General features: G+C 49.0%; 1 protein-coding gene across 1 annotated transcript in view; it reads left to right on the forward strand.

The window, feature by feature from the left end:
- The window catches only part of VWA2 (von Willebrand factor A domain containing 2), a 60,617-nt gene that overhangs the window by 30,811 nt on the left and 3,070 nt on the right, over positions 1–26,736 (forward strand). Inside the window, 11 exon segments of the mRNA XM_029244731.1 lie at positions 10,299–10,484; positions 13,461–13,472; positions 14,573–14,706; positions 15,276–15,408; positions 18,362–18,417; positions 20,025–20,132; positions 21,108–21,290; positions 21,293–21,652; positions 22,704–23,060; positions 23,063–23,251; positions 25,157–25,452. Coding sequence (XP_029100564.1) covers positions 10,299–10,484; positions 13,461–13,472; positions 14,573–14,706; positions 15,276–15,408; positions 18,362–18,417; positions 20,025–20,132; positions 21,108–21,290; positions 21,293–21,652; positions 22,704–23,060; positions 23,063–23,251; positions 25,157–25,452 — 2,014 coding nt within the window.

A 26,736-nucleotide genomic window follows, 5' to 3' on the forward strand; every position in this document is an offset into this window, starting at 1 on the left:
GCGGGGTTCCTGGAGTCCTTCTCCTGGAGAGTAGCCTCGGGTCTTTGCACTCTCCCGAGCCCAGTCGACTTTCAGCCCCTCTACAGGGGCCCCTCCAGCAGGAAATCTTCTTTTGCACACCGTGGGGCACGTCCGCAGTCTGACTTACTTACTTAGTATGATAATCTCTAAGTCCATCCATGTTGCTACAGATGGCATTATTTCATTCTTTTATGGCAGAGTACCATTCCATTGTGCATATCACATCATCTTTATTCATTCCTCTGTCAATGGACATTTAGGTTGTTTCCATGTCTTGGCTATTGTAAACAGCACTGCAATGAACATTGGGGAGCATGTATCCTTCCGAACCATGGTTTTCTCCTGAAATATGCCCAGGAGTGGGATTGCTGGATCATATGGTAGCTCTGTTTTTAGTTTTTTTAAGGAACCTCCATACTGTTTTCCTTAGTGGCTGTACCAATTTACATTCCCACCAGCAGTGTTGGAGGGTTCCCTTTTCTCCACACTCTCTCCAACATTTATTATTTGTAGACTTTTTGATGATGGTAATTCTGACTGGTGTGAGGTGATATCTCATTGTAGTTTCGATTTGCATTTCTCTAATAATTGGCAATGTTGAACATCTTTTCTTGTGCCTGTTGGCCATCTGTATGTCTTCTTTGGAGGAATGTCTATTTCGGTTTTCTGCCCATTTTTTTTTTTTTTTTTTGGGTGGTACGCAGGCCTCTCACTGCTGTAGCCTCTCCCGCCGCGGAGCACAGGTTCCGGGCCCACAGGCCCAGCCGCTCCATGGCATGTGGGATCCTCCCGGACCGGGGCACGAACCTGTGTCCCCTGCATTGGCAGGCGGACTCTCAACCACTGCGCCACCAGGGAAGCCCTCTGCCCATTTTTTGATTGGGTTGTTTATTTTTCTCATATTGAGCTGCATGAGCTTTTTGTAAATTTTGAAGGTTAATCCCTTGTTGTTTGCATGATTTGCAAATATTTTCTCTCTGTGGGCTGTATTTTCGCTTTGTTTATGGTTTCCTTTGCTGCACAAAAGCTTTTGAGTTTAATTAGGTCCCATTTGTTTATTTTTGTTTTTATTTCCATTACTCTAGGAGATGGCTCAAAAAAGGTTTTGCTCCGATTCATGTCAAAGGGTGTTCTGCCTTTGTTTTCCTCTAAGAGTTTTATAGTATCCAGTCTTACATTTAGGTCTGTAATCCATTTTGAATTTATTTTTGTGTATGGTATTAGAGAATGTTCTAATTTCATTGTTTTACATTTAGCTGTCCAGTTTTCCCAGCACCATTTATTGAAGAGACTGTATTTTCTTCATTGTATAGTCTTACCTCCTTTGTCATAGATTAATTGACCATAGGTTTATTTCTGGGCTTTCCTGTTCCATTGATCGATATCTCTGTTTTTGTGCCAGTATCACACTGTTTTAATTACTGTAGCTTTGTAGTATAGTCTGAAGTCAGGGAGCCTGATTCCTCCAGTGTCATTTTTGTTTCTTAAGATTGCTTTGCCTATTCGGGGGTCCATACAAATTAAAATTTTTTTGTTCTAGTTTTGTGAAAAATGCCATTGGTTATTTGATAGGGATTGCATTGAATCTGTAGCATGCTTGTGATAGTATAGTCATTTTGACAATATCGATTCTTCCAATCCAAGAACATGGTATATATTTCCATCTGTTTGTTTCAGCTTCGATTTCTTTCATCAGCATCACATTATTTTTGGAGTACAGGTCTTTTGCCTCCTTAGGTAGGTTTACCTAGGTATTTTATTCTTTTTGATGCAATGATAAATGGGATTGCTTCTTTAATTTCTCTTTCTGATCTTTTGTTGTTAGTGTATAGAAGTACAACAGATTTCTGTGTATTAATTTTGTATCTTGCAACTTTACTGAATTCATTGATGAGCTCTAGTAGTTTTCTTTTAGGATTTTCTATGTATAGTATCATGTCATCTGCGAACAGTGACAGTTTTACTTCTTTTCCAATTTGAATTCATTTTGTTTCTTCTTCTTCTCTGATTGCCATGGCTAGGACTTCCAAAACTATGTTGAATAAAAGTGGCGAGAGTGGACATCCTTGTCTTGTTCCTGATCTTAGAGGAAATGCTTTCAGGTTTTCACCATTGAGTATGATGTTGGCTGTAGTTTTGTCATATATGGGCTTTATTATGTTGAGTTAAGTTCCCTCTGTGCCCACTTACTGGAGAGTTTTCATCATAAATGGGTATTGAATTTTGTCGAAAGCTTTTTCTGCATCTATTGAGATGATCGTACAGTTTTTATTCTTCAGTTTGTTAATGTGGTATATCACAGTGATTGATTTGCGGATATCAAAAAATCCTTGCATCCCTGGGATATACCTTGCATCCCTGAGATATACCACGATCCTTGCATCATGGTATATGATCCTTTTAGTGTATTGTTGGATTCAGTTTGCTAGTATTTTGTTGAGGATTTCTGTGTCTGTGTTCATCAGTGATATTGGCCTGTAATTTTCTTTTTTCGTGGTATCTTTGTCTGGTTTGGGTATAAAGGTGATGGTGGCCTCATAGAATGAGTTTGGGAGTGTTCCTTCCTCTGCAATTTTTTGAAAGAGTTTCAGAAGGATAGGTGTTAACTCTTCTCTAAATGTTTGATAGAATTCACCTGTGAAGCCATTTGGTCCTGGACTTTGGTTTGTTGGGAGTTTTTTAATCACCGTCTCAATTTCAGTACTTGTGATTGGTCTGTTCATATTTTTCATTTCTTCATGGTTTACTCTTAGGAGATTGTATCTTTCTAAAATTTGTCCATTTCTTCTAGGCTGTCCATTTTATTGGCATATAGTTGCTTGTAGTAGTCTCTTATGATCCTTTGTATTTCTTTGGTGTCGGTTGTAACTTCTTCATATCTAATTTTATTGATCTGAGCCTGCTCCCTTTTTTTCTTGATGAGTCTGGCTAAAGGTTTATCAATTGTGCTTATCTTTTCAAAGAACCAGCATTTAGTTTCATTGATCTTTTCTATCACTTTCTTTGTCTCAATTTCATTTATTTCTGCTGTAATCTTTATGATGATTTCTTTCCTTCTAATGACTCTGGGTTTTGTTTGTTCTTCTTTCTCTAATTGCTTTAGGTGTAAGGTTAGGTTATTTATTGGGGATTTTTCTTGTTTCCTGAGGTAAGATTGTATTGCTATAAACTTCCCTCTTAGAACTGCTTTTGCTGCATCCGATAGGTTTTGGATCATCATACTTTCATTTTCATTTGTCTCTAGGTATTTTTGGATTTCCTCTTTGATCTCTTCAGTGATTCATTGGTTGTTTAGTAGCATATTGTTTAACCTCCACATGCTTGTGTTTTTTACAGTTTTTTTCTTGTAGTTTATTTCTATTCTCATCGCGTTATGGTCAGAAAAGATGCTTGATATGATTTCAGTTTTCTTAAATTTACCGAGGTTTACTTTGTAGCCTAGCATGTGATCAGTCCTGGAGAATGTTCCATGTGCACTTGAAACGAATGTGTGTTCTGCTTTTGGACAGGATGCTCTATAAATATCAGTTAAGTCCATCTGATCTAATGTGTCATCTAAGGCCCATGTCTCCTTATTGATTTTCTGTCTGGATGATCTGTCCATTGATGAAAGTGGTGTGTTAAAGCCCCCCCCCCATTATTGTGTTACTGTTGATTTCTCCTTTTATGGCTGTTAGTATTTGCCTTATATATTGAGGTGCTTCTGTGTTGGGTGCATATATATTTACAATTGTTATATCTTCTTCTTGGATTGATCCCTTGATCATTATGTAGTATCCTTCTTTATCTCTTGTAACAGTCTTTATTTTAAAGTCTGTTTTGTCTGATCTGAGTATTGCTAATCTAGCTGTCTTTTGATTTCCATTTGCATGGAATACCTTTTTCCATTTACTCACTTTCAGCCTGTATGTATCCCTAGATCTTAAGTGGGTCTGTTGTAGACAGCATATACATGGGTCTTGTTTTTGTATCCATTTCAGCCAGTCTGTGTCTTTTGTTTGGAGCATTTAATCTGTTTATGTTTAAGGTAATCACCCCCACCTCCGATACCAGCAGGTAGGTCTGGCCCAGGCTCTTATGAGGTCACTGCTTTTTCCTCTGGGTCCTGGTGTGCTCGAGACCTTGTGTGTGTCCTCCAAGAGTGGAGTTTCTGTTACCCCAGTCCTGTGGAGCTCCTGTGATCAAACCCTGCTGGCCTTCAAAGCCAGATGCTCTGGGAGTTCCTCCTCCTGATGCCAGACCTGCAGGCTGGGGAGCCTGACGTGGGGCTCAGAACTTTCACTCCTATAGGAGAACCTCTGAGATATAATTATTTTCCAGTTTGTGGGTTGCCTACCCAGTGGGTATGGGATTTGATTTTATCACAGTTGTGCCCCTCCTACCATCTTGTTGTGGCTTCTTCTTTGTCTTTGGATGTAGGATATCTTTTTTGGTAAGTTCCAGCAGTTTTTTGTCGATGGTTGTTCAGCAGTTAGTTGTAATTTTGATGTTTTCGTGAGAGGGTGAGCTCACGTCCTTCTACCCAGCCATCTTGTTACTGCCCCCATCCACAGTGACTTCATCTTAGGTTGTTTATCCCAGCCCTTTCCTCTGACCTTGGGTGCAGAATGAGCAGCAAGTCAAATACAAGAAAGTTCAAAGGAAAAAGCACGTTAATATGTTTTTTAAAAGTGATATTAGTGTACATTGACCTTTCCATGTTCCCTTGGAGCCTTCTACCCTCGGGCCCTCCACAAATGGTTCCCGTAGAAAACAGTGGCATCCCCACTTCTGTGTCTTGGGCCCAGACACTGAGCAGTACTTGTCAAAGTGAGGTCTTTGGTCAGATGGTCTGAGTCAGAATTGCTTAGGGAGTATGTTAAAGTGCAGGTGCCTGGGCTGTCTCCAGACCTGCTAAATCACTCTGGGCAGTGATACTTAGAATCGGCACTTTTAAAAGGTCTCTTCCCACTGCCCCCTGGCCTAGGAGTGTTATACACACTAATTTATTTAAAGCAGCTTTATTGATACATGATTAAAATACTGTAAAGTTCACACCTTTAATGTGTACAGTTCAGTGGTTTTTAGTATATTTTCAGGGTTATGCACCTATTACCATCATCTAATTTTAGAATATTTTCATCATCTCAATAAGAAACCTTGTAAATAGACTTTTCTCCAGAGAAGATATATAAATGGCTAATAAGCACATGAAAAGATGCTCAACATCATTAGTCCTTAAGGAAATGCAAATCAAAACCATAATGAGATACCACTTCACACCCACTAGTAGGGATAAAATGAAAGACAGACAATAACAAGTGTTGGCAGAGATGTGGAGAAATTGGAGCCCTCATACGCTGCTGGTAGGATTGTAAAGTGGTGCAGCAACTTTGGAAAACAGTACGGGAGTTCCTCAAAATGTTAAACATAGAGTTACCACATGTCCTAGGAATTCCACTCCAAGAGAATCAAAGACATATGCCTGCACAAAAACATGTACAGTGATGTTCACAGCAGTATTATTTATGATAGCCAAAATCCAATGGATGAATGGGTACACAAAATTTATTCATAGAAGCAAAAATGGATAGGACTACATAAAACTCAAAAGCTTATGCACAGCAAAAGAAACAACAAAATGAAAAGGCAGCCTACAGAATTGAGAAAAATTTTGCAAACCATATATCAAGTAAAGTGTTATTATCCAAAATATATAAAGAACTCATAAAAGCAATAACAAAAAACCCAACAATCTGGTTAAAAAATGGGCGGGGGGCTTCCCTGGTGGTGCAGTGGTTGGGGGTCTGCCTGCCGATGCAGGGGACGTGGGTTCGTGCCCCGGTCCGGGAGTATCCCACATGCCACGGAGCGGCTGGGCCCGTGAGCCATGGCCACTGGGCCTGCGCGTCCGGAGCCTGTGCTCCGCAACGGGAGAGGCCACAACAGTGAGAGGCCTGCGTATCACCAAAAAAAAAAAAAAAAAACTTAAAAAAATGGGCGGAAGAACTAAATAGACATTTTTCCAAAGAGGACATCAAAATGGCCAAGAGGCAAGATGCTTAACTAAAATGCTAAGTGAAACAAGCCAGACATAAAAGGTCACATATTGTATGATTTCATTTATATGAAATAGTCTAAAATGGGCAAATCTGTGGAGACAAAGTAGGTTAGTCATTTCCAGGGGATGTGGGGAGGCGGGATATGAGTGCTAATAGGTATAAAGCTTCTTTTTGGGGTGATGGTAATAGTTTGGACTTAGGTAGTGGTGATGGTTTTACAACTCTGAATTATACTAACAACGACATTTGTATTTTAAAATGGTGAATTCTGTAGTATGTGAATTATATCATTATTGATATAATATTTTATTGTTATAAAAACTTTTGTACCCATTATATACACACAAACATTTGCAGAAGAAAAAGTAACCTAATGTTTTAAATATAGGACTGAAAGTCAAAAACGTTTGGGGGACTTTGACTCAAATGACTCAGCCCTGCTCTCTTGTGAAAAACTAAGCCAGTTTAAGTGACTTGGTACCAAAAGGTACTCTATAGAGAACACCCAGTACCTCTTCCAACCCCTTATTTTATGGAAGAGGATACTGAGGTTGGGGAGGAGCAGGTGACTTGGCCGGGACCACAGGGTCGCACTGCGCGTCCAGGAGGCCCCATGGAGCTGTCCTTTCCCACCTCTCTCCGACCTCCCCCTCCACCCCTGCCCCCTAAGTAATTAGTTGAGCCTCTTGTCAGCTGTGCTGAAAATCGTAACTAAGGGCTGTTATTCATAACCCATGACATGCGGAGATGCATTGAGGATGCACCAGATGAGGGCACTGGGGGGTGGAGAAAGATGCCTCTTTACGTGTCTGAACAAGGTCAGCTCTTCTTTTGGGGATGAGAATGGTTAGCATTTGTGTATCCCAGGTTGGCTGTAAGACAACAAACAAGAAAAGGAGGCAGTTCCTGGTTTTTTGGCCACGGTTGCAGGGTCATTGAGGACATTGAACGTTAAGACACTCTTACTAATAACAGAGGAATGTTGGCCGAATGGGAGCGATGACCTGCCCAGGGCTCTTTACCCCTTTTCTTCAGTGGAGTTTTAAATTCTCGACGGATGAGCACAGCTCTCCCCAAAACCCAGAACACTTGCCTTTCCAGATCAGTGCAGTCCCCTAAAAGCATGTTTTGAAATGACTAAGAAGACACTTTGACAGTCACCTTATTGCTACTTTGTAATAAGTTTAAAAAGTACTACAATCAAACCTTACAGTGTTGTACTCCATGATAACCTAAAATCAGATAAAACACAGCCAGCAGTTGGCTTCCGAATGCCTAGAAGTCTGGCCAGAGGGCTGTGCACGTCTGTTCCATCATCTGATTAATTTCACATAACATGACTCTGAGTTTCCTATGATTGAATTTTTTTTTTTTTGGACCCCATCTGTAGCTTTATCAAAGTTGTACCGTGTTGAGTAGCTCTGCAGAAATAGCAATGACCCCTTTCGTTAGCACAAAGCCTTTTATAGCCAGCTCTGGCCTCTTTCAAGCTGCATTAACATTTAAACATAGTTTTTAGAATAGTTAAAATTACAAAGCACTTTGCTCTTTTTTTTTTTAATTTTACTTAATATTTTTTGGTGTGTATTTTTGCATAAAGCTGCATTATTTTTCATGTTGATCCTTTTTAATGGTTATGTAATCAATGAATTGAGCTCTTACAATATAGTAGATCAGACCCCTAAAAGGACACATTTAGCTTGATTCCAGGATTTTTGTCCATCGCTGAAACCAACAACAACAAAAACTCCTGTAATCAACATCCCTGTACCTACAGTGAGTGTTCTTATGAATTATTTTTCAAAGTCTATTCCATGAACTACCTGCATCAGAATCACGGGGGGTGGGAAAGGGGAGGCGGGTCTAAAATGTATTGATAGATTCTCAGGCCTGGTCACACACCCACCAATTTGGACTCTGGGAGGATGGAATCTGAAAATCCACATTAGTAAATCTCCTAAGGGACTTTCACGCTGACTAGAATTTGAGACTAACTCAAAAGTAAACTTCTTAGAAGAGGCTGCTAGGTAGTTCATTATAATGACCACTGATGGAGTGCTTACTAGGTACTAGCAGGCACTGGATACAGCATTTAATCCTCAAACAGTACTGTTACTTTTTCTACTTTAGCAGGTTTAACAGGAGTGTCAGACCAAGTAACGTTGCCAAGTTTAGCTGGCCAGTATCTCAAAGGACTAGTATCTGCGCCCTTGTTCTTAATCAGTCCACGCGTTTCTATCATAAACAGCAGTCCATCTGTGAACCTTCACTTTCTACCTAGTTTAGTCCCGTTGGAGAGAAATTAGAAAAACCTTAGATTCTGGCCTCAGACCTTCCTGTCTGGAGCCAGACAATGAGCTCAGAACAGCCTCTGTGAGAAACACCCTGTGGAATAAGAAAAGTGGAGGTAGCAGGGTTTCTTCTCATTTCCCGGGGTTCAGATGCTGTTAGGAATCTCACCTGCGCTTGGTCGGTCAGAAGCCAGCAGGTCAGGTGCAGAGGTGGAGAGGGTGGCCGGCACGGGCATTTGTGCGCTAAGCGATGTGGAAGCGGACACCCCAGAGGTCCGTGGAGTTGTAGTCTGGGCCCTCGTGGCCTTGAAATTTAATTTCTCTCTAGCCACAGGCTGGTAGCTATGAAGAGCGGGGCCCAGACCCACTCAGAAAATCTGGATTGAAAAGGGAAAACAAAGGTTAACTCTGGAGGGGCCGAGGGTAGACCTGTATGAGAAACAAGAACAGAGTTGCAGAGAACAAGTGCCTTTTTTCCTGGTCCTGAAGCTTTGAATCCATATGGAAAGAAGTGATGATTAGATGGGCGAGGGTTGCGGGGGTGTTTTGAGGAGAGAAAGCGAAGTCTGGCTGAGAAGCTAAGGATGCAGGGCCACAGCCAGAGGCTTGTGGGGAGCCCTGCCAGGGGGAAGGCAGAGGGAGCTCCTGGCTTTTGGCGAAAAGTGTTTTGAAACCATTTAGAACAGTATAGAGTAGGGGTCAGCAAACCTTTTCAGCAAAGAGCCATAGAGTAAATATTTTAAAGCTCTGCTGGCCGCGTGGTCTCTGCTTAGATAGTACATAAATGAATGGGCGCCCATTTTCCATGCCCGTTAGGCGCAAGTCTGCAGAGGAATGACCATTGGCTTTGGAATTAGCTGGACTGGGTTTCAACTGCAGTTCTGACCTCCGCTGGCTGGGGAGAGGCAGGCTGTGTAGCCTGATGTTTAAGAACTTGGGCTCTGGAAGTGGAGGGTTCAGGTCCTACCTCCACCACCCATGAGCTATGTCACCTTAGCTAAGGCCCTTCTCTTCTCTGAACTCCCCTGTCTCAGAGCTGTGGTGAGAATTATATGAGCCAAGCACCTTTACACACACACACACACACACACACACACACACTCTTAGCACAGTGGTGCCTGACATGTGGTAAGTGCAAAGTAAATATTAAGTTAGTATTACTGGTCTCTGAGCAGCGGATTCCTCATCTATTACCATCCACTGAAAGGTTTTGCCCAAAATCTATTGTAGTGAGTCATTATTTTCTTCCCAGTTGACAGAGCTGGCAGTCCACCCTCTGAGGACGTTTGCACGAGCTTCCTATGGCGAGCTTTAGTAGGGATTCTGTGCTGGGATTCCAAGCTCAATCGACAGTCCCTATAACTAGGCTGTGAGGATTAGAGAATCTTAGCATCCTGATGAGATGGGACCACCGTAACCTGCCCTGATCTGAAAGCAGTCAAACGGTTCAGCCTTCCAGCGCCCAACCCTGAACTTGGAAGTGGGACAGAGAGGCCTCATCAGACCCTTGCCGCAGAGCCCCATCCTTCACGCCCATAAATTCTTATGAAGCTCATTTATCTGCTTTCCCACCCCAAGGAGATGTTGAGCTGTAACAAGAAGGGAATGGTATGCGGATGGGGAGATGGGAGGTGGGTGTTAGACAAATGAGGAGAATTGTGCCCCAGAGACACCACGGCGAGAGACAGCAAACACATACACAAAGAATGTCATTGTTACATAACACAACAGAGATGTATGGGGGAGTGTTAAGTCCAGGGGAAAAGTTCATTTCTCTTCATCATTCTTGTGGTTTAGATGGTGAGAGAGTGCGTATCTCATGCTGGAATTGTCCCTTTGAGTCTCTGCTGGAAGAAGGTGGCCATCATTTCAGGCTCTCATTCCAACTTCACCTCTGGACCGCTGACTCTTTCTTCTCTGTTTTTTTCCTTCTGGGTGAGCTCAGAGGAGGACGTACAGAGATGGGCCTTGCTCTGAAATACCTTCTGCATAAAGGATTCCCTGGGGGCAGAACTGCCTCTGTGCCCCAGGTCCCCATCATTGTCACTGACGGGAGGTCCCAAGGGCATGTGGCCCTGCCAGCCAAGCAGCTGAAGCAAAGGGGTGTCACCTGTGTTTACTGTGGGGGTCTGCTTCCCAGTAAGAGATTTGGTCACGCGGGGTCAGCCCTCTGGGTCAGCCTGGGGACGTCGCAGCCATGGGAAGAGAGGGGAGCTGGGAAAACCATCCTGATCCTTCCTGGATCCGTTTTTTTGTCACTTTGCTGTATTGTTGCTGGCACAAGGGGACCGCCAAGTCTTTGGAAGTCTGAGAGTTTGCATCGTCTTTAATTTAGTCTGAATACTTGATTTCAAGTGTCAGAAACTTGACTCCAATTTATCTGGGCAGAAATGGAAATTCATGGACTCATCCAACTGCACAGGGTGGGTCAGGAGCCAGATGCAGGAATATGCCTTCCTAGAGGAGAGGGGGGCACAGTTCCTGAATGCTCTCAACCCTGAAAATGGAGGTGACCTCAGGGGGGCTGTTGTCATTTGTGGGTATCAAGTGAAATGACTCTTGGTCTGGGCACTGTGCCTATACATAGAAATCTCTTCATTAATTTTAGTATAGTTGTTCCTTGGTATCTGCAGGGGGTTGGTTCTAGGACCCCTGTGGATACCAAAACCCATGGATGCTTAAGTCCCTTAGTTGGCCACCCATATCCATGGATGTGGAACCCACAGATATAGAGGACCAACTGTACATTATTTATTCTCTCAATCAATAAATATATGTTGTCTTCCTTGTGCCAGACACTGTTCTAGGTTCTCAGGATGCACAGACAGCAGTACAAAGTCCCTGCCCTGGTGGAGCTTCTGTTCTAGGAAAGGAACTAGATTTTAAAAAAAAAAAAAGGAGTGAATAAATAAGTAACAGTTTCAGGTGGAAATAAAATTCAAAGGAGAACAATAAAGTAGGGAAGAGGTTACAGAGTGATGGGAATAGAGAGGACAGCTGTTTTAGATAGGGGGGTCTGGCAAGGCTCCTTTGAAGAGTTGGTTTTTGAACAGAAACCTGAGTGAGGAACAAGCCTTCCAAATAACAGGGAAAAGAGCAGGCAAGGCAGGCAGATGGAAAGTGCAAAGGTCCTGAGGCAGTAGCTAGCTCGGTGTGTGATAGAAACAGTGAGACAGCCAGGAGTGGCTGGAGCCCAGCAAGCAAGGGGTGAATTATAAGAAATAAGGTAGGAGAGGTGGGCAGGAGTTAGGTCTAGAGCTTTTGTGGGTTATTGTAGAGACTAAAGTTTGTAATGAGTAGTCTGGGAAGTCTTTGGGGTGGGGGGTTTGAGCAGGAAAATTACATGAATTGGCTTACATTTTTAGAAAATCACACTGACTGCAAGGTAGAGAGAATAGACTGGTGGGTGAGGCAGAGGGAGAAGCAATAATAGGGGCAGTGGGGAGTCTAGTTAGGAGGCCTTTGGAGCAGCTCACATGCAAGATTATGATGGTTTGCAGTAGGGAAGCAGCTGTGACCCCGCTGAGGAGTGGCTGGATTTAGGATGCTTTTGGAAGGCAGAGCAATGGAGTGACCGGTGTATTGGACATGGGTGTGTGGGAGAAGAATCAAAGATTTTGGCCTGAGCTCCAGTGTGAATGGTGGTGCTATTTACTGAAAAGAGAAAGAGTGGGAAAGGAACAAAGGAAATTGAATTCTGTTTCAGACAAGTCAAGTTTGAGATGCGTATCAGCCATCTAAGTAGAGAAGCTGAGTAGAGAGTTGGATACGAGAGTCTGGAGCAGAGGAGAAAGGACAGGCATCGAGATTGAAACTGAGGATGGTATTTAAAGCCTAAATAAGATCACCAGGAGCTGAGTGCCGAGTGGACCAGCAAGTGCAGAAAGAGGAAGAAGATAGAAGGGGACTGAGGTTGTAGGTACCATGGGACTGCCCCAATTGTGCTGTGTCCTGGTGACGATGATGACAGGTACCACCACCATTATTGTCATTGCCAGTAAGTTGGTATTAGACACAAGCTGCCTTACGGCTGGCTCTTTCTGTGTCCTCAGATATAAGGAGTATAAACCCCTTGAGAGAGGAGAGTGGGCGTTACTTCATGGCTCCCTGCCCACCGTCATCCCCACATAGGGCCAAATAGAGTGCCTTGCACGTAGTATTTGCCCAAAGGTTTGTCACTGAGGATAGAATCTCCCATGGGTGGAAATACTGGCCCGTTCTGGGGCTTGCTTCTCCAGCTGCTGGCTGGAGTAGCGCTTCTCAAACTGTGGTGAAGGTCCAGTTTGTTTTTTTTTTCTAATCCATCATGAACGGATACTTTTTTTTAAAAAAATACAATAAAAATGAGTTGCTAGAAAGATGAAATAAAAACAAAATAGAAACTCAGATATTTATTATTTGACCCAACAGACATAAAATGACTGTCAAGTTGCTGTACGATTAGTTTCTAAATGCTTGGTGTCTATACTTATCGGATTCTGAATCAGGGTGAAACAGTTCAGGGCTCTTCACTGGCCCACAGACCATATTTTGAGCATCCCTAGTGTAGGGAGATCAAGAAGCCATTGCTCAGAAAAGGGGGCACGGCTCAGATATGAAGACCTGAGCTGCAGACACAGGAAGCCTCTGAGAAAGCCTGTTGGACTTCCAGGGCTACCTGACCCCTCCCCACTCCTAGTAAGAGGCCAGCTCACTGTTGACCAGTGGTTCTCCAAGTGTGTTCCTTGGACCAGCAGTATCAGCATCACCTGGGAGCTTGCTAGAAATGCACACACTCAGGCCCCACTGCATTGAGTCCAAAACTCTGGGGCAAAAGGAGCCTCAATCTGTGGTTTTTCTGGCCCCTCAGTGATTCTGATGCCGCCAAAGTCTGAGAACCACTGCAGCGTGAGATTAAAGACTGTTGCCTGTTCAAACTCTTTCCCCCTTTTAGTGGACATTGAGCCCCTTCTCTGATGGTTCTCAACTCTGGCTGAGCATCTGAATTACCCAGGGAGCTTTTAAGAAGGTCTGTTTGGGGGCTGGGAGAGCTAAGGGTGCGGCCCGGCAGAGCTGCCCACTCAATGCTAATGTGAGTCCGGAACTGAGGAGCCCCTCTGTGTGCCAGGCGCTGTCCCAGGTGCTGGGCAAAGTGTCTGGTCTCTGTGGCTTCAGAGGAGAATGGGGAGCTTTACATTAGGAGGTTTAGAGATACATGAAGGTTTTGCTGTATTGCCAAGCCGTGGTCTGTTTTGATGAATTTTTGATAGGCAGGATTCTAAATGTGTCACTGACTGCCTTGTCTTCTTAAAAGCAGGTTTCTCAACATCATTTAAGCCTTTCTTCATGCCCTACGGTCATCATCCCCCACAGCATTTCTGTTCTGGACACTAACAGTGCCCTCTGGTTGTAGAGCTACGCCAGCTCCTGCCTCTACACGGCCTCATGTTGCTGGCCTTTGAGTTCTTATTGCCACTATTTATAATTCTTCAAGATTTGTTTTTCTTTTCTGTTACTAGCTGTCCCTGTTTGTTCTTCTCTTGCTGTCACCTAGAACCACTTTCCTTCATTTCCTTTCTAGTTAAAATTTTTTTTTTTCATTTTTGGCTGCGTTGGGTCTTCGTTGCTGTGCATGGGCTTTCTCTAGTTGTGATGAGCAGGGGCTACTCCTCGTTGCGGTGCGCGAGCTTCCCATTGGGTGGCTTCTCTTGTTGCACAGGCTCTAGGCGTGCAGGCTTCAGTAGTTGTGGTACTCGGGCTCAGTAGAGGTGCACGTGCTTAGTTGCTCCGCGGCATGTGGGATCTTCCCGGACCAGGGCTCAAACCCATGTCCCCTGCATTGGCAGGCTGATTCTTAACCACGGTGCCCCCAGGGAAGCCCTCTGGTTAAATTTTTCTCATCAGCTATAGGTTGCAAAACCAGACGACTAAATCTGTTAGGACCCTGTCTCAAATAAGAGACGACGGTTTGAGTGTGAGGCTCTCCTCTGAGGAAGTTCGGGGACTGGAGCATGTGCACGTTATGACCCATGGCTGAGCATCCTCGAGGTCCTTCTGTGCTTCACTTCTAGACCTTACCTGCATCCTAGGTGGATGAGGTTGCAGCTCTGTGGCTCCTGCAGTAGTGGGTGGCGGGGCTGTCCACAGGGAGCCCAGCGTCTAGGAGACGGGTGGATAGGAGGTGGGTGAGTGTGGGGCGATGAGCCATTGTAACTTCTCGGCCGGGGGCTCGGGGCACAGGTGGGAGGAGCTGCGCACGCTGGCCAGCGAGCCAAGGGAGCAGCACGTGCTGATGGCCGAGCAGGTGGAGGACGCCGCCCACGGCCTCTCCAGCACCCTCGGCGGCTCTGCCACGTGCACCATTGCCTCTCCGGGTGAGTAAGGCCTTTCCGTGTGGAAAGGAGTGGCCTCGCCTGTATGGTAGCGGGATGGGGGTGAGGAGGGTTCCCCAAGGCCGGAGGTCCCCCTGAGAGGGAGGGAAGAGGAATGGAGCCCAGCAGCCTCGGCCCTGGGGCCCTCTGCTCTGTTCTACCGCCCTGTGTCAGGCCCTGTGGGGTTCTAGGCTGGGAATTCCGAACTTGTCGCACGGGGTAGAGAGGCTTAGATCCGGTGGGGTCCCCTCCCCTGCTGTCAGCACAGGGAGGCCTCATCTGGGGGTGAGATCCCTGTATTCCCAGTCATCTTTGTCAGGCTCCATCCAGGAGCTAGAGTGAAGTACGTTGTAAAAAAAAAAAAAAAAAAAAAAAAAAAAGGTACACGTGTGCACAGGAAGGAAGAGCGGTGTGGGGCGGCGGGCTTGTGCAGAGGAGATGCTCGGAGACCGGCTGCCCCTCCCCCATGTACTCTGCCGGGAAAGAGCCAGGGCTGAGGGTGGTGGGCCCACAGGCGGAGGAAGGAGGCGTAACCCTGTCTTCCCTGCCTCGGGTATGCACGGTGGACACAGACTGCAAGGTCCAGCCTCACCCCTGTGAGCGCAAGACGCTAGAGATGGTCAGGCAGCTTGCCGGCCAGGCCCCGTGCCGGAGGGTATCTCGGGGGACCAAGGCCGTGCTGGCTGCTCTCTGTCCCTTTTCCAGGTTTGTCCACAAGGTGTGGGGTCAGAGCCTGCGGGCAGGGCCTGGGCGGGGATGGCCAAGTGCTCATGGGCTGCAGGGAGAACGGCTCTCCGGGGCCTTGGCTGTGGAGTGTGTGACAGGGATCGGAGGAGACCTGGGAGGGAGGCAGGGACAGAGCTCCGGGGACCCAGGCAGGGGCACAGCTACTCAGTGTCAGAGTCTTTTAGACACACCGCCCAGGAGCCCCGGGCCTGGGTCACAGCCATTCTGAAGGCTGGTAACTCAGCCAAAAGCTGGTCTGACAGGGCGGTGGTCTGGACTTGGGATAGTAGTCTGCTAATCTGGTCCCTCCGATCACCAGTTTCCACTTGTATGGGGGCTGAGCAAGGCCAGAGGCTTACGGTGCTTCGATGGATTCCGGATGTGGAGGCCGTGAAGAATGCTGGATTCTTCAGGGCCGGAGCTCAGGCATTCAAGAGCACCCGCCGCCCGGCCCTCAGCCACTGCCCCGCAGACCCCCAGGTCGTCCCCCTTTATCCGGACCACCTTCAGTATGGCACCTGGTCAGGAGCTCATGATCTCGTCCTCTAGTCCTTTCTGGAGGGCCAGGGTAGCGTTGGAACCAGCTGCACCTTGGCCCCTTGGCCTGGCCTCAGCGATGCACAGCAGCGAGATGGAGCGGCTGAGAAGCCGTGAGGGCCGTGTTGGGTCGATGCAGAGTCCGAACGCCATCTCGGCAGGGAAGGGCGGTGCCCCCCATGTGGATCAGAGGAAGTGGGGCCTCGTGCCATGTCAGAGGCCACTAGAGGCTCTCTTCCGAACCTGCACTTTCGAGTGAAAGGAGGTAGTTCTTCATTCCCTGGTGAACATGTTTAAGGACTCACTGTGAGCCAGGCAGGGTCCAGCGAGGAGGCAGGCACAGTCGCGGCCCCAAGAAGCTCGTGGTCCAGAGAGAGCCTCCCAAGTGCTGGGATGGGGCTTGTCCTCGCCACACGTCATGGAGGAGGGGTTGCTTGAGTAGTCTCGAAAGATGTGGGAACCGGGTAGCAGTGGGCAGAGGCGTCCAGAGCCGGGAGCCCTGGGAGAGGCTGGTGGGTAGAGTACACTTCATGGCTATGTGCTCAGACTCTGGGGGCATCACCACTAGTGAGCCGGGAACCTCCCGCTGTCTGTTTCCACATTCAGCAAGGGGGCGATAACAGGACCTGCCCCCAGAGGATTGCCAGGGGCACGCGGCGAGGTAATTCGTAGAATGCACTGACATTGCAGGCAGCGAGGTAATTCGTAGAATGCACTGACATTGCAGGCTCCTAGAATAATGCATATAGTAGGCTTTTCATCAATCCCCTCATTCAAGAAATACTCACCGAGGCTCTCCTAAGTTCCCAGCACTGCCCCAGGTCCTGGGGAATCAGCATGAGCGTCTCGGAAACAAATCTGCTCTCATGAGCAAGAGGCAGCAGTGAACAAAGTGAATACCTAAATGAACTATTAGGTGGTGGTAAGTGCAATAGGGGAAAGGATGCGGGGTGGGACAGGGTGGGGTAAGTAGAGGGTAGGGGTGCAGCTTTAATGAGTGGGCAGGGACCAGACCTGAGGGAAGCGGGGGACTAGCTGAGCACAGGCCCAGGCGAAGCCCTATGGATAGTGTCTGCTCAACAACGCTGGCTCCTGTAGGCCTGGGTAGGGAGGGCAGGGCCCGTGGAGCTTTCTGGGCTAGGACCTGTGGTTTTATGAGGAGTAGACATGGAGGGGGAGAAGAGTTAATGAGCTGGCAGCTTGGCACAGTTTTGATTTCAGCAACCCCTTGAGTTCGTAGTTGACTTGGCTTTTATCCCAAGTGGATGTTTTGCCTCAGGAAAGCCCCCGCCCTAGAGGTGAGCCCAGTTAGCCTGCCCGCCAGGTGAGCAGCCCTGGGTGGGATCTCCCCGGGAGAAGTGCTCTTTGGCAAGTTTTAGAGAACTTTGTCGCGAAGGCCCCAGGAGAATCTCCTTAGATGAGGCCATCCGTGGAGCTGCTGCCAGCCAAGAGGAGGGCTTTCTGCCCGAGGGACGAGGACCCACTCCTCTGTGGTCAGCCCATCACCCCGCAGACTCAGGAGAGCCAGGGGGCGAGGCCCAGAGGGCAGGATGCATGGGCTTTGGAGTGGGAGATGGAGTTCGGATCCCAGCTCTGCTGTGTTCTGGTAACCGTGTGACTTTGGGCAACTTAATTCAGCCCTGAACCCATTTCTCCATCTGGAAGAGGAGACTGCTGTCTCTTCAAGTAGCTGAGGACTTGAAGTAATGATGGGGGATGGCTGGGGCATGGAAGCCAGCACAGGAATGGTGGTCCTTGTGTTGTCACAGAAGGTTGTCACTCAAACCGACCTCAGAGGTCATTGAGACCAGCCAGTGGTTTGCAAATCCTCCTGAGCTATGGAGCCTCGTATGGACACTTGTTATGCAGACCAGAAAAAGCACATTTGGGGTGGGGGCGTGGGGCTGGGGGCACTGGGGGAGCCCTGGACAGTCCCCTTCCCTCTCCACTGAGGCTCTGAGGAACACAGTGGAAAACTACAGAGTTGCTATATAGAAGAGGGAACAGAAGACCAGAGAAGGAAAGTAACTTGCCTGGGGTCACATAACCAGAATCCAGTCGCCTAATCCCAGTATTTCCCACCCCCCACTCATTGTGCTGGCCCCAGAAAGTAACTCGTAATAGAAAGCTGTTGCCGTAGTGCAGAGTATTGAACACAGATATCTCTAATTTCTGACATGATAGCCAGCTTCCATTATCTTTTTTAATTGTCTGAGTAGTTTGAAACATTTCCTACTCTATGTGCAGACAAAAGCTGGGTAGAATCAGGAAAAAAAAAAGAACCAAGTCTTTCTTGACTTGCTTCTGCATTGGCATCTTGTGTCAGCTTTTAGTGTTTTAAACACCCTCTCCTGTTAAAGCTTTGATCTCTACCATTTGTTTCCTTGGGTTGTAGCTGGAAGAGAGTGTTCTTAACCCACCCTGCCACCTGCTACAGGACCACCCGCCCAGGTGCAGTCTGCCTCTTGGATTCTCCTCTTCTTTCTGGCCCTGGGACTAGGCTGGCTCCCAAAGTGGCATTTATACTCCTGGGGTAGCAAGTGGGGTTGGACTGAGCTCCAGGGCACAGGGACAGGCATTTTCAGAGGCAGAGGAACATGCTCATGCCATACTCATGCCTCCCTTGGTCAGTGGTATATTTTCACTGAGAAAGGGAGTGAAGGCTTTGGAATTACTTCCTTAACCAGGGCCCCTTGCGTTGACAAGAGGCAGAGCAGGGCATGCACTGAGCCCCAGCTGTGCAGACAGAAAGCCTCACATCTTGCACCAGACTCAGGGCAAGATACCTGAGCCTCACTTCCTCCTCTGTAAAATGGGGGTAATGTTTGCCCCATGTCTGGGCTCCCCATTTCCCTGCTCTGGACCATAGTGGGTACCATACAAGGGATCCTAGGGAAGACTCAGTAGGTGATGTCCACCAAAGTGCTTCATCGGCTACACAGTCGCAAGCAAACAGGAGGACTTTTCAATACCATTAAGATCATGCAGCCTGGCTTCCCAACGGGCCCTCGCTGCTCCTCACCCCGGGGTCTAGGGCGTCTCACTGACCCAGGAGCACACAAATCACACTGAAGTGTCTTGGCATCAGGGCTTGTGTAGATATGCTACTCCTGATGAGGTCGGGAGTCCGTCCCTCGGAAGCAGAGCCAGAGGCTTTGTGTGCAGGCAGGATGGTGCTTCCTGCCTGGGGTTAGGTGATCCTTCGGGCATCTTATTTTAAAGTTCCAACTTGGCTGGTCTCTGACACATGGGAGGAACTGAAAGTGGGGTTGTTTCTGCTCAGAAATTAAAGCTCAAGGACTTATGGTTTTGGAACCAGAGTGACCTGTGTTTGAGTCCCAGCTCTGCCACTTTCCAAGTAGCTGACCTTCAGCACGTGACTTCTGTTCGTCAAGTTTCAGCTTCCTCGTCTGTGACGTGGCGGTTCACGGTAGCTGCTTCATCCAGTTGTATCAGTGAAGTGAGATCATACATGTGTAGCGCTTAGCACAATACCTGGCCCCATAATAGCTGCTCAGTTAAAGGCCACTGTTGGTGCTGTTAATGAGCCCTCAGTTGTTTGCATGAAACTCCAACTGACAGAACTGCTGGCCTAGGAGCCCAGAGTTACCCTCGATAATTCCTACCTTCCAGAAGTGTATACTTTAATTACAATCATGTGACCACCAAGTAGTAGATTAACATTTTTAAGGTATTGGGGGTTTGGACTCCTACATATAAATTTGGAGGCCGGGGTGTGGGGGGGGAAATTCAGTCCATAACACGTGTTCCCAGTATCAGAGCCAGGAGCCAGATCCCACTGGCAGAACCCCAAGTGAGCCTGTAATTCGCACGGGGCCTTACTGAGCCCACCATTGAGTGTCTGGTACCACCTACACCCTAACCCCGCCTTACGTACCTCATTTACTTTCCTTTTCCTCTTTGCTACAGGTGTTGAGACTAATTTCCTAGTGCATCTGGGGAAAGGAAGGGGCTGGGCCCTGGTGGGGCAGGGTAGCCAAACCCCTTCACATCTCTGGGCTGATGTGCCAGACTGTTAACAGGCATCTCTCTGATAGGCCCCTGTGACTCGCAGCCCTGCCAGAATGGAGGCACGTGTGTTCCAGAAGGACTGGACAGGTACCACTGCCTCTGCCCGCCAGCCTTTGGAGGGGAGGCTGACTGCGGTACGTGTGCACAGGACTTCCCAGACTCTGTTGGGGAGCAGTGGAGCCGGGGTTCCTGCTTCTCACCTGCTACCCTTTTAGCTACTAGGTAGGAACTGGCCCTGGAGTTAGGGCCACCTGCTTTTCAAGTACACCACTGATCTGATGTCTCATGTGATACACTGAGGGTTCCATGAAGAAATAACTCAGGTGGTGGAGCTCTGGGCAGGACACGGCTCCTGGCTTCTTAGCTTTAGAATGGCTGCTGCTTGATCTGTGAGCATCGCGGAGCCCAGCTGCGGGCTGGAGCTGGCCGAACTGGGTCCTGGTTCTGGGCTGAGTCTCTTCTCCCCTCTTCCAAGAAGAGGAGTGAGAAGCTTCAACCCCTTTTGGTTTTAAAACTGAAATGAAGATTATAACTGGCTTTACCCCCTACGGTTATGGGAGTTTGAAATAAGATTCTTAGCACAATGCTTGACACGTAGGACGGGACTTGTTAAATAGTCACTATTTAAAAACTGTAGTGCTGGGTCAATTGGAGACTTATATGGGAAAAAAATATATATGTTGACTCCCTACCTCACAAACTACACAAAAAATCAAGTCCAGATGGATCATAGATTTAAATGTAAAAGGCAAAGTTGTGAAGCTTCTGGAAGAAAACATAGGAGCATATTTTCATGATCTTGGGGTAGACAAAGATTTCTCAAACAGGACACAAGAAGCACTAACCATAATGGGAAAAAGTTATAGAAAAAAGTTTTTCTTTTGAAAGAGTGGTGAGATGGAGACACTTGGTGGGAGCCAGGGAGCTCTGTGTCTGGCTGTGGCTAACCCTGTGACCTGCACTGGTCACTGGGCCCTGAAGCCTCTGTGTCAGTGTCTCATCTCCCTCCTGGGAGGGAGGAGGCTCCGGCCCCACGTGGCGCCTGGGGGTCCCGGGTGGGACAGTGGTCTGCGTGCTCCACAGCGCAACAGCCGCTGTGATCCTGGCAGCCCCGAAGCTGAGCCTGGAGTGCAGAGCCGATGTCGTCTTCCCGCTGGCCGGCTCGGCGGCTGCCACCCCGGAGGGCTTCCTGCGGCCCAAGGCCTCCGTGAAGCGGTTCGTGCCGGGGGCGCTGAGCGAGGGCTCCCGGGCATGCATGGGCGTGGCCGTGCCCGTGGGCGAGTACCGGGACGTGCAGACCTGGTCAGGAGCCTCGACGACCTGCCCTTCGCTGGCGGCGCCATCCTGACAGGCCAGGCCCCGCAGCAGGCGGCGGAGCGCGGCTTCGGGAGCGCCGCCGGAACGGGCCTGGACCGGCCCCGCAGGGCCGTGGTCCTGATGACTGAGGCGCGCTCTCAGGACCAGGTGGCCGGCCCGGTGCCTTTCGCCAGGGCCTTCGGGCTGCTCCTGCTAGGCGTGGGCAGCGAGGCCGTGCGGGCAGACCTGGAGGAGGTCACTGGTAGCCCGGCGCGCGTCATGATCTACGCCGGCCCGGAGGACCTGTGCCGCCAAATCCCGAAGCTGCGGGGAAAGCTGTGCAGCCAGCAGCGCCCAGGTAAGGACCAGTCCTGCACCGGCGCCAGCTGCGGGCCGGCCTCGCCCGACCCGGGGGCCAGCTGGCCAGTGGCAGGCCCTTCCTCCCTTTGGTAGCAACTTAACCAGGGCCTGTATTGGGGGCCGCAAGCACGGCCCGACTCTTCTGTATGCTAGCCTTGTGATCAGTAACTTCTCAGTTTACTGGTCAGTAAAATTGGACTAATAGTAGTACCTAGTACCTCCAGAGGGGCTTTTGTGAGGATTAAGTAAGGCAAGCACCATACACACTAGTACACAGTAAGCTCAGTGTACGCTCAGAATTGTAGGTATTGCTATTTATTGTTATTTATTGTTGTTAATAAGGAGTTCTGAATCTAGCTGAAATGTCGCTCCTCAGAGGAGCCCCGACCCTATCCTTACCCACCCATGCCGCCCCCGCTGGTCCCTCTCATAGCACCCTGCTCCTTTCCTCCATGGCTGCTCACATAGTTTGTAATTCTTTGTTAGTTTCATGTTTGTCAGCCGATCAAGGACAGGCATTGGCAGTTTTGTCCACATGGTATAATTAGTGCCTTGTATACAGTGCACGGCACGTGGAGGGCACTCGGTAATGGCACAGATGAGGCCCCGGAGCTCAATGGCTTACGCAGAGTGGACATTTATTCCTCTCACGTAACAGTTCAGAGGTGAGCGGCCAGGGCCAGCAGGATGGCTCGGCTCTCTTGTGGTTCCACCTCTAACTCCAGGGTCACTGTTTCTCAGACAGCAGGAAGAGGGCAGAGGGGAAGTGGAAGGCAAGCAGCTTCCTTTTGAGGACATAACTTGGAAATCGCACAATTACTTGCAACCACAACCCACTATATAGAACTTGTCACGTGGCCACACCCGGCTGCCAGGGAGGCTAGGAATGTGGTCTAGCTGAGCATTCACGTGTCCTGCTACCATTCTAGGAGAGGGTGGAAGATGGATGCTGCAGTGCACAGACAGCAGACCGGCTGACCTGGGCTCCGCTCACCCCGGAGCAGTCCTCACTTTGCTGCCTGCTGAGGTCCACTCTGCTTGTTCTGCAGGCTGCCAGGCCCAGTTGCTGGACCTGGTCTTCACGTTGGATGCCTCGGCCTCTGTGGGGCCCGAGGACTTCGCCCAGATGCAGAGCTTCGTGAGAAGCTGTGCCCTCTGGTTTGACGTGAACCCTGACGTGACACAGATTGGCCTGGTGGTATATGGCGGCCAGGTCCAGACAGCCTTTGGGCTGGACCCCCACCTCACCAGCGCTGCGGGCCAGGAGCCAGGCCCCCTACCTGGGTGGGGTGGGGTGGGCTTGGCAGGCACGGCCTTGCTGCACATCTATGACAAGGTGATGATGGTCCAGAGGGGCGCCCGGCCTGGCGTCCCCAAGGCTGCGGTGGTGGTCACGGGTGGGAGGGGGCAGAGGATGTGGCCGTCCCTGCCCAGAAGCTGAGGGACAACGGCGTCTCTGTCTTGGTGATGGGCGTGGGGACCATCCTGAGGGAGGCACTGCAGAGGCTCCCACGTCCCTGGGACTCCCTGATCCACATGGCAGCCTACGCAGACCTGAGGCACCACCAGGACACGCTCATCGAGTGGATATGCAGAGGTGAGTGGGGGGCGATCCACACCCTCGGGGCCGCCTCCAAGGGAGGACCTCAGCCCGAGCCTTCATGTACATCATTACAGGGACAGCAACTTCTCCCAACTGCCTGGTGCTTTCCACATGCCGGGCTTTATGCTAAGTGCCACACTCAAATGAATGTCACTCACCTGACATTTAAGGTGCAGCTAATTTAACACAGGCACCTCTTCCCAAACTTGAGAATGTATGCACCCCACTTAAAAAGAAGACGTCATTAGGATACCTATAGGACCCCAGGTTGGCACTGACCTTGGTAGGAGCAGACACAGCCAGGACAGCCTGACTCCAAGCCTTCCTTTTGCCAGTGACATCCTTTCCACTTTTTAAAAAGCATGTGGCCACAATAATAACAATAAGCACTGCTGTGTGCACGGCCCGCCCTAGAGAGGGAGTCTCTGTACACGTGTAGGAAAGCTGGGTGGAAGTCGGGTCTTTGACCAGCCATGCAGTGTGGGGCCCAACTAACCTGTAGCTCAAAGGCCCACGGAGCCACTAAGATGCGTAAGACTCTGTTCTGGTGGCCTCGCCTCTGTACTGGGCTTCCTTCGAGCGGGGTCTTCGGGGCCAGCCCAGGCTGGGTCTGCTGGCATGTGCTCCCTGGCAGAAGCCAAGCGGCCAGTTAACCTCTGCACACCCAGCCCGTGCATGAGCGAGGGCACCTGTGTCCTGCACAACAGGAGCTACCGCTGCGGGTGCCGCGATGGCCGGGAGGGCCCGCACTGCGAGAGCCGTGAGTGGGGTGCCTGCGTGCACTTGGGAGCTGGGGTGCTGTTCTGAGTCCTGAGCCCCAGGGCCACAGCCAAAGGAGGCTCTAGGGCATCAGTGGAAGGAATCAATCATTTGTTCGTTCATGCAGGAAACATTCAGTGGGTGCCTCCTACATCCCAGGTGCTATTCTAGGTGCGGGGAACAGAGCAGGAAGCAGGACAGAGAATCTCTGATCTCGTGGAGCTTCCATTCTAGTGAGGGAGACAGCAAATAAGTACAGCACGAAGTGTATTAGATGGTGCTGAGCACACACTCTGATTCATGAAAATTGATGACTGGGAGAGAGGAGCAAGTGGACCCAGACTAACTGAAAGGCAGGCAGAGGATGTGGCACGGGTACAGGTGGGTGGGTAGATGTGGCGGAGGAAGTCGGTGGGAGTTCCGAGCGTTTCTTTTTTTTTTTTTTTTTTTAAATGTTGAGCCTTCTTTTTTTAATTTATTTTTATTTTTGGCTGTGTTGGGTCTTCGTTTCTGTGCGAGGGCTTTCTCTAGTTGTGGCAAGCGGGGGCCACTCTTCATTGCGATGCGCGGGCCTGTCACTGTCGCGGCCTCTCTTGTTGCGGAGCACAGGCTCCAGATGCGCAGGCTCAGTAGTTGTGGCCCACGGGCCCAGTTGCTCCACGGCATGTGGGATCCTCCCAGACCAGGGCTCGAACCCGTGTCGCCTGCATTAGCAGGCAGATTCTCAACCACTGCGCCACCAGGGAAGCCCCCGAGCGTTTCTGTTTGCTCAGCTGAGAGAGAGGATGGGGAGACGTGGAGGTTGAGGAGGGAAGAGAACTAGTAACTGTCTAGGAGAGAAGGGGCCCAGAGTGAGGACGGAGAGAATGACTGTTGGGTAGCACTCTGGCTCACCTGTGGCCGCTGTTCATGAATTTAAAGTTAGAACAGCAGCGGCAGCCAGAGGATGACTCCCACTGGAGCCCTGGGTTTTCAGGCACTGGTAGAGGTGGGCTTCCTGATACCAGGCGTGATGTGAGGGGCACCTCTTCCTTGGCTTACGGAGTAAGAGCAAGGCATGATGGGGCCCGTGAGGCAGCTGGTTGGTTGAGAAGAGGACTCAGACACTCCTCGTGTCCTCAAAGTTCACTTCTCTCCCAGGGACCTTGAGAGGAGATGCCCCAAGGCACGTGGCCCCAGCCGAAAGCCTGCAGGAGGGCAGCAGCTGCCCCCCTCCCAGCCGCTACCAAGAAGGCCTGGGTCCCCTGGGCGCTGACAGGGGGCCTGCCCTCAGCGGAGCATCCGGTCCCGTGCGGTCCTTTGCGTGTCTGCCTTCAGCCCTGTCCAGAACCCTCCTGCCCACTCTCCTGACCCGGGGAGAAGAGAGGGCCCAGCTGCAGACGGTGCTGCCTAGGGACGATACCGCCCCTAACGACGATGTTGAAAATTCTCCAGGTGTAAGTACTTACTCTGCTGACCTAGTTGAGCGCTGCTGAGCTGGTGTCATCTTTCCCCTGAGAGGAAACTGGAGACTTTTGATGGCCTGTTTGAAGCTCACTTTTCCCACAACAGATGCTAAGTAGAACGTTGTTGGGACAGTCATGCCCAACAGAAGGCAGTGATGAGAGTGTCACTCGGACCCCCGACGTGATGGCACTTCAAGATAGACAAAGGGTGGACCTTGAAACACATCTTTCTCCTAAGATGTCCCAGAGGGATTCATTCTTAGTTTGAAAAGGGGCCTGAGTGGCATTTGTGACTTGTTTTGGTGACTGGATCCGCGTGTGGGAGTTGGAAAGGCCCCAGGCTGGAAGGTGACTGATTCACCAGCTGTTTGGCCTTGGGGGAGGGGCTGAGTGTGCAAACGGCCCTGGTCTCGAGGGGCCACGTGAGCTGGGCCTGGGCACTGGGCAGCATTCCCTTCGAGGGGCTTCTCAGCCTTTACTTAGGAGGGTTAATTGCAGGGTGTTTCTTGAGTACTTGTCTTACTCTGCCCTTTGGGGGCAAAAAGGAGTAGAATTCTTAAACTCAATCAATATAGAACAAAGAAACTTGGAGGAGCTTTGTTTTTTTAGGCGTAGATCTTATTCTGCTTGGTTTTAGGTTTTTTTTTTTTTAGACCTGGTTTTGAAAGGAATATTTCAAGAAGTATAATGTTGGTTATTTATTTAACAGGAGTTTTTGTACCTAAACGGCAAAGAGGCTTAGTTGGAATATTTTTTTGGTGAACCGGATATTTCCTTACCCCACAGTATTTAGGAATCAGTTCTCCCCCTGGGTGGTCGTGTTGGGAGTTGGGTTTTTGGTAGAAGCCTTTGTAGATCTCTGATTTAAATCCAAATACTTTATCACAGTTTTTATTTTTAAAGTAAATACCTTAATGTGATGTTTTATAGGCAAACATCCAAGGCTACCTTGGTTTAAGTATTGCTTAGCTTTAAGAACTTTAGGATTTCTGGTGCAAGAAAAGTACTCGAAAGGTCATCACCATGGTTCTGTTAGACGTTAAAAAGTCCTGTGTGCCGAGCACTGTGCATGACAGTCATTTGCGTTCAAGGGATATTTTCATTCCTATTATTGCTTTTACCTTGGCAGAAGGTGACATCAGAGCAGGGTCACATGCCCACCTGGCAGGTGCTGATAGGTGATGTCTGAATTTACATGAACCCCGTTATATTAACAGCAGTTTAATCGTTTCATAGTGTAGGCTTTTTGTCTGGTTCAGGGCTGACATTTTGATG

This window comes from Monodon monoceros, unplaced genomic scaffold (genome assembly GCF_005190385.1).
Source record: "Monodon monoceros isolate NGI ecotype Baffin Bay Population unplaced genomic scaffold, NGI_Narwhal_1 Super_Scaffold_4, whole genome shotgun sequence".
Classification (NCBI taxonomy): domain Eukaryota; kingdom Metazoa; phylum Chordata; class Mammalia; order Artiodactyla; family Monodontidae; genus Monodon; species Monodon monoceros.